At 36.3% G+C, this 12,395-nt stretch overlaps 2 protein-coding genes and 1 non-coding gene across 3 annotated transcripts; all 3 read left to right on the forward strand.

Annotated features, from left to right (window-relative positions):
* Positions 1-788: 788 nt before the first annotated feature.
* On the forward strand, positions 789-3,862 carry LOC18592314 (WAT1-related protein At4g08300-like). Its single transcript, XM_007018965.3, has 7 exons — positions 789-1,060; positions 1,175-1,237; positions 1,780-1,896; positions 2,285-2,522; positions 2,620-2,778; positions 2,964-3,115; positions 3,430-3,862. Exons 1-7 carry the CDS (start codon positions 849-851, stop codon positions 3,647-3,649), a joined length of 1,161 nt encoding a protein of 386 aa, XP_007019027.3. The 5' UTR covers positions 789-848; the 3' UTR covers positions 3,650-3,862.
* Positions 3,863-4,917: 1,055 nt separating this feature from the next.
* TRNAS-AGA (transfer RNA serine (anticodon AGA)) lies at positions 4,918-4,999 on the forward strand. Its single transcript has one exon. It is a non-coding gene; the product is annotated as a tRNA-Ser (tRNA).
* A 664-nt stretch (positions 5,000-5,663) lies between these two features.
* LOC18592315 (ChaC-like family protein) lies at positions 5,664-10,098 on the forward strand. Its single transcript, XM_007018966.3, has 8 exons — positions 5,664-5,896; positions 5,989-6,065; positions 6,705-6,758; positions 7,954-8,010; positions 8,104-8,144; positions 8,227-8,298; positions 9,498-9,577; positions 9,705-10,098. Exons 1-8 carry the CDS (start codon positions 5,788-5,790, stop codon positions 9,782-9,784), a joined length of 570 nt encoding a protein of 189 aa, XP_007019028.1. The 5' UTR covers positions 5,664-5,787; the 3' UTR covers positions 9,785-10,098.
* The last annotated feature ends 2,297 nt before the right edge of the window (positions 10,099-12,395 follow it).

Here is a 12,395-nt window from a genome sequence, read left to right on the forward strand (position 1 = left end):
TCATTGAGAAGATAAAAAGAGACAAGAGTGGTTTCCGCTTCACACATTTGATTAATTAAAGTCAGAGATGCCTAATCTAAGTGATTAATCAGCAAGCAATTCAATCCAATTAATTAGCATCTATTATTCTAAAGAATTTCAGTTTCAAACTTTTAAGATGCAGATTCGGAAGTGATGAAGAAAAATTTCTCCAAAGTAGACCAACCACAGACACAATGTCTGTTCTGATCAGAGAATTGAACTTTGTCAATGTCATTTGCAGTAAGCCAGCGCGATGGCTTTCATTTTGGGTGAGAAGGTCAAAATGGAGAGCTAATCAGAGTGAATTCCGTGAGTAAATCAGATAGTCTATAAGCAAAACATGGTATTAGAAATTGGTGGCCACGCTTCATAGCACCCACTCTACACAAAAGCCACATAATTTTTGCATGCATCATCCGCACTTAACCTAAACATCATTTGGTGGTCAATGAATCAAATCCCCACCTCCCACAAAAACAATTAAAAGAAATGGAAAAAAAAGGCAAAGCATCATATTCACAGAGATCCACAGAAACACACTTCTTCCTTCCTTTTTTATTTACTCTGATTCTAACAGCAAAGTGAGGATTCTAGTTGCTTGGAATAGGGGTTGATTTTTGTTTAATGGATAACGGAATCTAAATTAGAGCGAGAGTGAGTGCCTTGGACTTATACAGCTCTTACATTTATTGGAAAATAGTGCACTTGCCTTCTTTTTTTCTTTTTCTTTTAGCATTTTTCTGCCTATAAGAAGGCCGTTTCTCATTTCCGTGTTGGCAGCCTAAGAGTAAGTACTCAAGGGAAAACACAGAGAGAGAGAGAGAAACATGGGAGACCAAACGCCGTGTGCAGCTTTGTCTAACACGCTGAACAAAGTGAAACCATACCTGGCAATGGTCTCCCTGCAATTTGGATATGCAGGGATGTACATAATCTCCATGGTTTCTTTGAAGCATGGCATGAGTAATTTCATCCTTGCTACGTACCGTCATGTTGTCGCAACCATTGTCATTGCACCCTTTGCCTTTGTCCTTGAAAGGTTTCTTTCTTCTTGTCCTCTCCCCTCTCTCACAAGCACATTCATTCATTTGCGTATTCAACCCGCATAGTGGTGCTTAAACCTTAACCTTATTGCTTTCCATTCTCTACGCAGGAAAATAAGGCCAAAGATGACCCTCCCTATCTTCCTCAGGATTGTGCTTCTTGGTTTCCTGGAGTAATGCTCTAAACTTCTCCTCTTTTCATCTTTATGCACATAAATGCATCTCCATGTTGTGTCAAATGTGCTTATATTACATGCATGTGTTTCTACAATATATGTAAATACATGCATCTATATATAAGTGCTCTGTTGCTTGTTAGAAACAACTGAGCCTCGGGAGATTCCGAAGAGTTTACTTTGCTGGCTTCTCGCAACAGGATCTTCAACTTGTGGCTGCAGGAATTGGATTCTCTGCTTTTTTTTTTCTTTTTTTCCCTCACAATAACCAATTCATTCTCTCCTTTCTCGTCATGGTTGGAAGGCTGAATCAAAGAGTTTCATCCTAGCTCATGAAAGTTTAACATATCCTTCCATATATAGATGATATATAGTAGCAATTTAAATGACAAAATCAAGTGTTCATCTTTTAGCATATATCCCGAGTCCATGCATGTTTCCTGTTCTTGATATATTTATAAATATTATGAAGAAAGTGAAGATGTTAACTGCTAACAAGAATGCAAGGTCTAATTAACGAGGTTGATTGGAATGTCCAGGCCAGTGCTTGACCAGAACTTGTACTATCTCGGAATGAAGTACACTACGGCGACTTATGCATCTGCTTTTGTCAACATGCTTCCTGCTGTTACCTTCATACTGGCAATGATTTTCAGGTGAAAAAGATTCAAACCAATTCATCATTTTACTAATAGTGTCGTGCAATCACACTAATGGAAAAGCTGCATCAATAAGATCCTACAACCTGTAGAAAGGCTCAAGCCTCTGGGACCCCTGATAGAAAATATGCCAGTGCCCACCACATCAAATAGCTTAAAAAGTTCCATCATCTTCATTCCTTTTTTGTATTTATTATTTTAATGCCTAAAAAAGGACTTGCTTTAAAAATATAGTATCATATATATATATCCACGTGAACTTTAGATGATAAATTAAAGAACTGAACCGGTGCTCTGTTTACAAAGTAAAGGATCTTGGGCTTATATATTTTCAATAGGATTTTAGGATTTTATCATTGTTTAATATTATGATTATGTCAATCAGATTAGAGAAGATCAATGTGAAGAAGATACGCAGTCTAGCAAAGGTCGTTGGAACTGCAATCACGGTCGTAGGAGCAATGGTCATGACTTTGTACAAAGGTCCCATTATTGATTTCATCAAGTCAGGAGGAGCTACCCACAGTGGAACCACCACTGAATCTGCAGATAGGCACTGGGTTACTGGGACCATAATGCTTCTGGGAAGTATATTTGGCTGGTCAAGCTTCTTTATTTTGCAAGTGAGTAAAAATATCTCTAGTCTGTTGAAGGAACAAAGTTGATTAAACTCTTTTTTTTTTTTTTTGAGCTAATGTTGGTTATGGTTTCTGGTTTCAGTCATTCACGTTGAAGAAGTACCCTGCAGAGCTCTCTCTTACAGCTTGGATATGTTTCATGGGAATGGTGGAAGGTACAGGAGTGTCCCTTATCATGGTCCGTGACTTCAGTGCCTGGAAAGTAGGCTGGGACTCAAGGCTTCTTGCTGCATCTTACTCTGTCAGTGCCCCAATTAAAACCAAATACAATGAATTCAGAAACAAAAAGAGAAACCAACTTTTGATTTATTGCTTTTCAAGCCTTTTTTGCCAGCCATATATGCACTTAAAAGGTCTTAGTAAAACAAAAATAAGCAGAGGCATGAAACAAAAGTGCTTAACACTTTAAAATTTGTGATTGATTAGGGAATAGTGTGCTCCGGAATCGCATATTATGTGCAAGGAGTCGTCATCAGGGAACGAGGGCCAGTTTTTGTAACATCTTTCAGCCCTCTATGCATGATCATCACTGCTGCGCTAGGGGTTGTTGTTTTAGCTGAAAAAATCCACTTTGGAAGGTATGATTCAGCTAGCATCTCATATTATCCTGCAACAACTTGCGCTTTCATCTTTGATAATTGACACAAAAAGCATATTCTATTAATCCTGGGATGATAACAAAGTTTACTAAGACATGAATATATGGTGCACTGTCAAATATATATTAGAGATAATTACTGTTGCAGATAGTGACAGAATGCAATATCTAAGTAGTTTCCTTTGCTTTATTAACCATTAAACAATTTAGCAGCCTAATCCATTAGTGGAAGCTGCATTGGTTTTCCTTGTTCTGATTGCATGGTTGCTTCCTTTTGTCTTTGGTCGATTTCAGCATACTTGGAGCCATTATCATAGTCTCAGGCCTTTATATTGTGGTGTGGGGTAAAAGCAAAGATGCGAAAAACTCAGAAACAGATGAGAAAAGCATTGAGCAGGAATTGCCAATCACAAACAATGCTAGATCAATTAGGGTTGATGATGGCATTGATGGACCTCCCAAAATTGTTAATATTCCAGCTGCAAAGAGCCCCTTCAGTACTCAAGGAACATAAACACTTCCTTCCAAAATGTTGATAAATTTGCAGCAGGAGTTGTTCTTTCCCAAGCGATAAAAAACAATACTATGTAACCACTCCCCACCCCCTCTCCCTCTATTTCTCAGCTGCTCTGCATCTAAGTAATTTGTAACTTATCATGTTTTGATTGTACTCTTGAGGCTTTGATTTGGTTCAAGCAAAAAACCATGAATCGTTGCGCTTTGCCAATGTTTCTCGCCCAAATATTTTATTTCCATGCTTTTTCTTTAGCTCACATTCATGAGATGCTGACATAGAGATATACTACAAAACAGGAATCAAACAGCTGACCATGTTCCAGGAATTGCATCGGTATCTCAAATATTATTCCAGCTTCGTAAATTTGTTACGTTCATTGGAATATTTTTATTTCACATCCTGATGGCTATGTATAGCTTGATTGAAATGACATAAGGAAGAATCGAATTCCTCTTGCAACTTGGCCATGTGAATAATATAGAAGGAAAAAACAAATTACTTGACACATTATTCCTGGTTTTTGTTTGTTTAAACATATTTTATCAGCTACTTTCTTAAATTAAAGTTGAAGTTTTAGTCCTCAGTCAGAATCTTGCATTTGCAATTTATTATTGCAATGGAAATGGTGGGGAATGGCCACTTAATACAACACATGAACAAAGCGAAAAAGGAAAAGAACAAATTGATGAGCAAATTAAAGGAACAAACAGAGCAAAAGATCAAACATGAGTGACAGAGAAGAAAAAATTGTTATGAATCAAATTGAGCCCATCCCGAAGATCATGTGACGTGCTCTCAATCTTTGATCTTGACACATGATTCATCAAGATAGGTGGTGCAATATTTTCTCTTAGATATTCAATAATCATCAAGATAGCCCCGAACAGGACATATGAGATCACATTGCTCTTTTCCTCCCAAATAGAAATCGTGGCAAGAGCTTGACCTCAGAGGGATGGTGGGCGAGGTTAGTTGTCCAGTCAGCTTGTGTAGGAAACAACTAAGACTTGGATTTAACATCGCTACATGTCTTCGTATACAAGATATGATCCCACCTTCTAAATCAGTTTTCAACATCAAATAGAATCTTGTTAACAAAAGAATATACTTATCACTAGTAATGCCTGTTTACTCGTCACCGTCCATAGTCATAATTTAGATGCTATCGATACTCGTCATTGCAGAATGTCAAAATGAAAATGGAACCCAGAGACAAATGTTGAAGTTTTGATTTTATAAAAATGAGACTACAGTTTAATTGTCGGGTGGGCATGCCGGAGTGGTTATCGGGCATGACTAGAAATCATGTGGGCTCGGCCCGCGCAGGTTCGAATCCTGCTGCTCACGCCCTTATGTTTCAGTTTTTGGTTTGAATACTGATCATACGAAAGCGGCCCAACTCCCTGCTAGGAATGGACATGCTTGGTAAATTTGTAGTGACCCAATACCTTGTCTGGGCCCAAACGAGTGAGATCAAAGACATTGGTTTTTTTTTAACTTTTTTTTTTGTTGACTACACCGATTAGGGAGTATTTTAATTCAAAAATAAATTTTTACAGAGTTGACACGTGTTTATTTAGAATGCATTTAAAAAAAATCAATCTTTATTATCTAATACATTATGATGAAGGTTTTTTAATTTTACAAATAAATTTAAAGATTAACACTTGTCAATTTGATATTATATTTAGAAAATAATAAAATTATTTAGCTATTAAATGAATTCCTGACTATTATATAAACCTACTTATAAAATTAAAAAAGTTCACTTGAGTGTACAAAATAATAGTCTATTATCTAAGTACGGACATCTAGCTATGCTACCTTAACCATTATCGCTCCCAAAGTCCAAACCCAACCTTATTCTTAGCCCAAAAAAAGGTCCGACCCAACCCAAACCAAAGTCCATCTTGGCCGTTCATACCAAAGTGCCACAGACAGCCAATAAACGGTTGGCATTTGGCGGTGTTTCCTTTTTTAAAATTTTTTTCCCTTGTCTCTCATTGGATGTTTTGTTTTTCTTTAATGCTACTTTTTGCTTTCCCTTTCTCACTTTCTTCCCCGCAGTCTTGTCGTGGCGAAGTCCCGCTGTTGTTGGAGCTCTCGAAGGAGATAATAATAAAGAAAAGAAGAAAATGGCGATGTGGGTGTTTGGGTACGGCTCTCTTATTTGGAAAGCCGGGTTTAACTATGATGATCGTCTTGTTGGCTTCATCAAAGATTATCGCCGAGTCTTCTACCAAGGTCCTTCCTTACCCCCTCTTTTTTTTTTGGCATGTACCTTTTACAAAAGTCTTATTTTGTAAGGAATGATTGGTGGGTTTTGGTTAAAACAGGGAGTACTGACCACAGAGGGACGCCTGAGTATCCAGGCAGGACCGTCACACTGGAGCCTGCTGATGGGGAAGTCTGTGTAAGTAATTTTCGCCAATCACTATCATTTATCCTTTGATTTTTTTTCCCACAGTTACTTGAGGACTATAATATGTATTATTGGTCACTCATTTATAAGAACAATAAGTTATTGGTGTTAATTTATTAAATGATGTGTTTTTTTTTACTGGAAGAGAAGATTGTATGCAGCATCAGAGTAATTTTTAATTCAAAGCTTTATCATCAAAAGGAAGCCCCTTTCTTTAGCCACGTGGAAGCCATAGACAAAAAGAAAAAACATATTGAAGAAAGAAAAAGGGAGATAGAAAGAGGCCCGTGTGCAACGCACGGGCCATAGTCTAGTGAGGTTAATTTGGAGCAATTCAATGAGGGTACTGTATGCTATGCCTATGTGGGATGCTTATCTCTGCTCAGAATTTCATTTGGCAAAGACACTCTGTTAATGAACTGAAAAACTGTTGAGATTTTTACTTATTGAAAGGGTAAACATAGTGTATATTTGTGGATTTCAGTGAGAACTATTTAAATGATGTTTTCTGTGGAAGTTCTTTTGGATGGATAAGAAACGTCAATATTTATTTTGTTTCCTTATCCATGCCAAGTTATGGAATGAGCCAATATGTGAACTAAATAGTTCTTCAATCTTGTGAGGTTATAGTGGGGAGCGGCGTACAAGATATCCAAGAAAGAAGATAAAGAAAATGCGATAATGGTATGTTCTTGATAGTGAATTTCATCAAATGTATTCATATGATATATTGTTTTCTCCAAATTTTAATCCATTACTGGCCCATCAATTGTTCAATAATCAAAATGTTGCTAAATGTTCATGTAGCATCTGGAGTTGCTCCTTCCCATAAAATGGAAAAAGTTAACATTTTCATTTTCTTATGATTGCCAAGTATATCTTATTTCTATGCCTAAAATCATTTTTAAGGATGGCCATTGGTTCCATCTTTATTGTCAGATTGGTTGGGGGACTTTGGATCACTAGTTCACTAAGATGATTCAGAAGGGAAATGATCTCAACCTTTTGTGACCACTGACCACAAAATAACCATGATATTGCATTGTTTGAATAGGCTGTTAAATAGAATAGGAGTTCAGTGTTGGATGATTGAATATTAATAAACAGGTTTGTATTGAAGATAATTATGGCCATATTCATTCCCATTCATTCCCATTTCTGAATAGCCCAGACCCTAGATATATCAATGATCTGAAGCTTCACATATTGTTTGTACCTTCACGTTTAGTGTCATTCCTGTAGTAGTTTAATTTTATTTTATTGACTTCTTTTTACTTCGTTGGGAAGTTGAAAATGACTAGATCTAGAGATTCCCAAAGAGGTCAACCTATCAATTTGCTGCTGAATCCATGGGCAAGGCAGGAGATGACCCTGTGAACTGAGATATCTTAGTAGGCGGAGTATAGGAAAGAAAAAGCAGTTCGCTAGTAATGTCGGCAGAGTGTGAGCACCCTAAACTGTGAAAATAGGACTCTCAATAGATAAATGCTATGCTGCTAAGCTTTAGCTGATAATACATATATAGTTAATCAACATTACTTAGTTTATCTAGCTACAATCATTTCTCCCCTTCTCCTATTAGCAGCTTTGCAGTAAACAATAAATAAATCTCCTTTGGGTTTCGCCATCTTAATCTGCTTTCATTCGAAAATGCTATTTTGTCTTTCTTCGTTCCTACATTTTCTTACTCTTTGTGTGCTGATTGTTGTTATTATAAGCTTCTTAAATGCTATGATGCACTCAACTGTCTCTTTTCTTTGCATTTAATTCTGCCTTTTGTTTGAGTTGGCTTGCCTATGACTTTACTTGCTAGCCTAATATCTTTCATCAGTTTGTGATCCTTATTTCATTCTTCCTTTTATTTTTTAATGATCTGCAGCATTTAGAAGTGAGGGAGAAGCAGTATGACAAGAAAGCTTATCTTGATTTCTTCACTGTGAGTTTTGAATGTTGATATATGTGTAAGTTAAAGAAACACTATTGTAATGTAGCTTTTTCATTCATGTATTCCTACTCAAATTTGTTTCAGGATCCCACAGCTACAACTCCAGCCATTTCTGGGGTAATGGTGTAAGTAGTGTTTTATCAATGGTATTTCATTCTTACCTTATTATTTAAGATAACCCGATCTACATTGACACCAAACTTTCAGGTACATAGCATCTCCAGACAAGAAGCTTAATAAGAACTATTTGGGGCCTGCTTCTCTTGAAGAGATTGCCAAGTATGTTAATTCTATCTATGGATTATAGTTTGAGTGCCTATTTGGCCTGGCTTTTTTTCAATTTATCTACTTCTTAAAAGCAGAAACTAGGTCAAATAGAGATTTTGATAAGCTCTTTAAAAAAACAGTTTTTTTTTTAAAAAAAAAACAAAATTTAAAGAAAAAAAGAACTTCAAGAAAAGTTTCAGAGAAGAGCTGTCTCTTCTGTTTTTTTAAAAACATGCTTACTTTTCAAGAGATTTTTTTTTTGTTTCAAAAATATCTCATCTATTAAAAATAATTCTAACATTATCCGTTTTCATTTTTATATGATTTATTATTAATTATAAATTTTTTGTTATATAAAAATACTTTCATATTTCTAAAAATTTATTTTAAATAAATAAAAAAATAAATTTAACTTTTTACCATTGTGAACAAAGGAATTTGTGATTAATAGAAAGGTATTTATTAAATACCTTTTCATAGTAATTTTAACTAAAATTAGAATTTATATAAATTGTTTTGTCAAACAGTTTATCTATAAAAAAGAGTTTATCAAAGTAAATTTGTCAAATAGATTTAGCTTAATTTTAAAAGTTATAATTTCTCATAAGAGGTTCATAATAACTTTTGAGTTAAAAAAAAAGTCAAACCAAACAGGCTCTAAGTTTGTTTTTTTCAATCTCTGTTGTGGTTTCTACAGAATGCTGTTGAGTCCTTATTTGATGTTTGCTGATGTACTGATCTCGGTACTTCAATTGTTAGACAACTCCCACCCCCTTCCCTTCTTGCACAGAAAGGACTTAGCTGAACTCGAAGCTGTTTTTGAGCATGTGAACACAAATTAAAAACTGCGACACAATACGGCATAGGCTCATTTTTAGGTTGTTTTTGAAATGTCAAATAATTAAAACAATTTATAGTTGCTCTATTAACTAGAAATGGAAATTTCCTATATAATCAAGTCCTAATATCATTGCTGAAATTTGTGGCTAAATCTTTCTACTAGACTTTAAAGAGAAAATCCCTCCCCTACAGATCAACTACCAAAAAAGCCCTAAACTAGTTTTTGTGCAGTGGTTTACCATTGCTAATTTGCTGGATCATCTTTGTTGGTCCATATCTTACTCTGAATCACTAGATTCAAACTCCTGATTCTAGCATAAGGACCCGGTTCTGATTCTTTATTTCCTCCTCTTTTTCCCCTTCATGTGCAGACAAATTATTCATGCTGAGGGCCCCTCAGGACCAAACAGAGACTATCTTTTCCAACTAGAAAAGGCTCTTCTTCAACTTGGTGAGCTTCTTCTCAGTAGCCACTAAATTTGTACTGTACCAGCTACTCCAATTGTTTATGTCGCTTCTTTGCCTAAGAAAATTTCCAATCAATGCTACACCTTACCCATTTTATTTTCTGGATTTAGGATGTAAAGATAAACATGTAATTGGTCTTGCAAATGAAGTGAGGCGCATTCTTTCGGAAGGACAGCTAATTGCGTCATGATGCAAAAAGGGGGGAAAGGGAAAAGAAATTAAAAGAGAAACTCGGGGCAGCATGATAGATGTGGACATCAGCACCACTACATGGAGTGACCTGTTCCTACATGTTTGCTCGGGATTGGGACGCAGAAACGTAGATTTCATATAGTGTGGGATACAGTCATCCCAATTCTACAACAATAAATTCTTCTACCCAGGTAAACACTGTCGAGAAAAGGATGTTTCCCTATTCTTAATTTGGATATTTCGCTATTAAACCTGATTGTTCTTGATGACAAAATCGAAGGCGTTTCATTATTTAAAGCTATCTTAACATTTCATTGGTGTTCCACTATAACGAAGCTTATTAAGTTATCTATAAGCAAATCCTGCTGCATCCCACTATGATGAGCGGCTTCTCGGTTATGGTTGGAATAGTAAGTGATGAGTCATCCCCCATAGCGGGAACTTGTCGTTACTTGAAAAGAAGAAAAACAAGTCTCATGTGCTTGAAACAGTGTTGAACAGCAAACTGCACGTCAACATTGTGAAACCTCTCAATCATGGATACACTAATTTTATAAATCCTTGTTGATATGTTCTATTGTTATCATGTTCAACTTGTTAGTCATTTTTCCACCACTTCGAAAACACTTGTCTACTCCGTTTTTTCTTCGTTTGCAATGACTGACCCAAAATGAATGGAGCAAACAACATGGAATAATCTCTTTCCATTACAGGGAAAGGAAACCATTGTTAAGATTAAAGTTGGAAATAGCGAACCTATGTTGATCTCATCAAGACGCGTGCATGGAGGTTCTGTGATCTTACTTTTGGAATGGTTTGTGGAAGGTGAAACTCCTTTTCCTACGGTTTTCTTTATGGAAGTTTTATCGCTAGACCATCTCAATGTCCGTTTGAGACACCACAACCAAGCTATCTCAAGTTAAAATGTTTTGGACTTGCAAAGCAGAAGACAGAAGAAAGAGACCAAACAAAAATTGTCTGCTTTCCCTTCGGAAGTGCTCTTCCTCGTCGGTAGGGTAAATCCAAAACGCAGGAAGCGCAAGCTTTCTCCCCATTGCATCATAATATGAAACTCTTTGAGGCAAAGGCAAAATCCATCCCCATACCAAACTGCAAACAATGTAACAGCCACTTTATCAGTCACATGGCAACTTTGGTTAATTGTCATTGTCCTGTTAAGCCCGATTGAAACCTGTTAGTCATGATAGCTAGATATGGCTCTTCAGAAAATGGTGTTTGCCAATGGTCTGCTTCCTACCAACAAATTATTACTTGGAGTTAAGAAATTAAATAGATCCATTCAGTATTTGCCAATCACCACAGACTGTTCATAGCTGCTAATTAATCATGGCTTCCAAGTCTGTTCCATAAATTAATGATTGCTTTGTCATCAATAGTCAGTCATCAGCTGCTTAACATATAGATGTTACAGTTATTAAGAAAAACAAAACACGGATCGATGATGTAATATTTCAACTTTCAAAGCTCTTGGCCTCGGGTCTTCATCCTGATCAAACAAAAGTAATTGACTGTTCGGGTTACAGAGCATGAGTCCGTGTATCATTGGAGTCATGTTCTTATGATTTTTAAGGCCGTCAACTTTATGTTTGATAGTAAGAGAACCAATAACTAAGCAAAACAGGAGACTATAATTCCTGGAGGTCATCAATCTCCTCATCACCACCACCACCAGCGCAGCCACCGCCATCATCACTGTCATTATCATTGTCGTCGTCGTCAGATCTTTTCTATATCACCATCATCCTGCATGTATTGTAGGCTTTTGAAAAAGCAAAAGATTTGCAGTGCAGTTCTGAGTGAATTTGATGTAATATTATTAATCCATCGAGTTCTTTAAACCTGTTCCTTTTTCTTTCCTGACTTCCAAATGGATTAAATTCTACAATTTAATATTTTATTAGGATAAAAAATCTGAAGATATAATGAATAAGCCAATAATTGGCTGTAAATTGTGAATCTTGTTAGTGTGCCTTGACGCATATTGTGCGCAACTCTGTGCACTTAGGTGTGAATATTAAAATCACTTAACAAATTTGCCTACTTAAGCACCAATATCAGATCCCAAAGGTGACTGTGGAACCAACTTACAGGTGCCAAAAGAATAAAAAATGATGATGTCTACGCATTTGGTTAAAAAATATGGCAGCTGACATAATGATCTAGAGTATGTATAATTCCCAAGTTCTTGTCAAGTTCTAGAAATTGATTACCAAGTTTCCTAACAAAAATTTCTAAGATCACCATGAAAGCTTTCCAGGAATAGATTCATAGTTAGACACATTAAGTTTTCTGGTATGAGGGGACAGGTGTTTGTGGCCTGTCAGGACCCTGCTTGCTCAAGGAAAATTCATGGATGATGTCACAGGTTCCTGGAAGACATTGATAACAAGAAGGCGAGTCAAACAGAATTTCCTCTCTTTCAATTCCTTCATTTCAAGGTGAGATCAGAGGATTTCCACTTTCCAGGGCAATTAAAATTCATAGTCCTGCATGCTTTCCTTTAACTAGTAGCACCAAACTCGATTCTTTCAGCCTTGGACCTTGGATATATATTGGGCAAAGAGAGCTAAATGTAAAGTTACGGTTTC

Source organism: Theobroma cacao, chromosome 8, assembly GCF_053813885.1.
Source record: "Theobroma cacao isolate CCN51 chromosome 8, ASM5381388v1, whole genome shotgun sequence".
Lineage (NCBI taxonomy): Eukaryota > Viridiplantae > Streptophyta > Magnoliopsida > Malvales > Malvaceae > Theobroma > Theobroma cacao.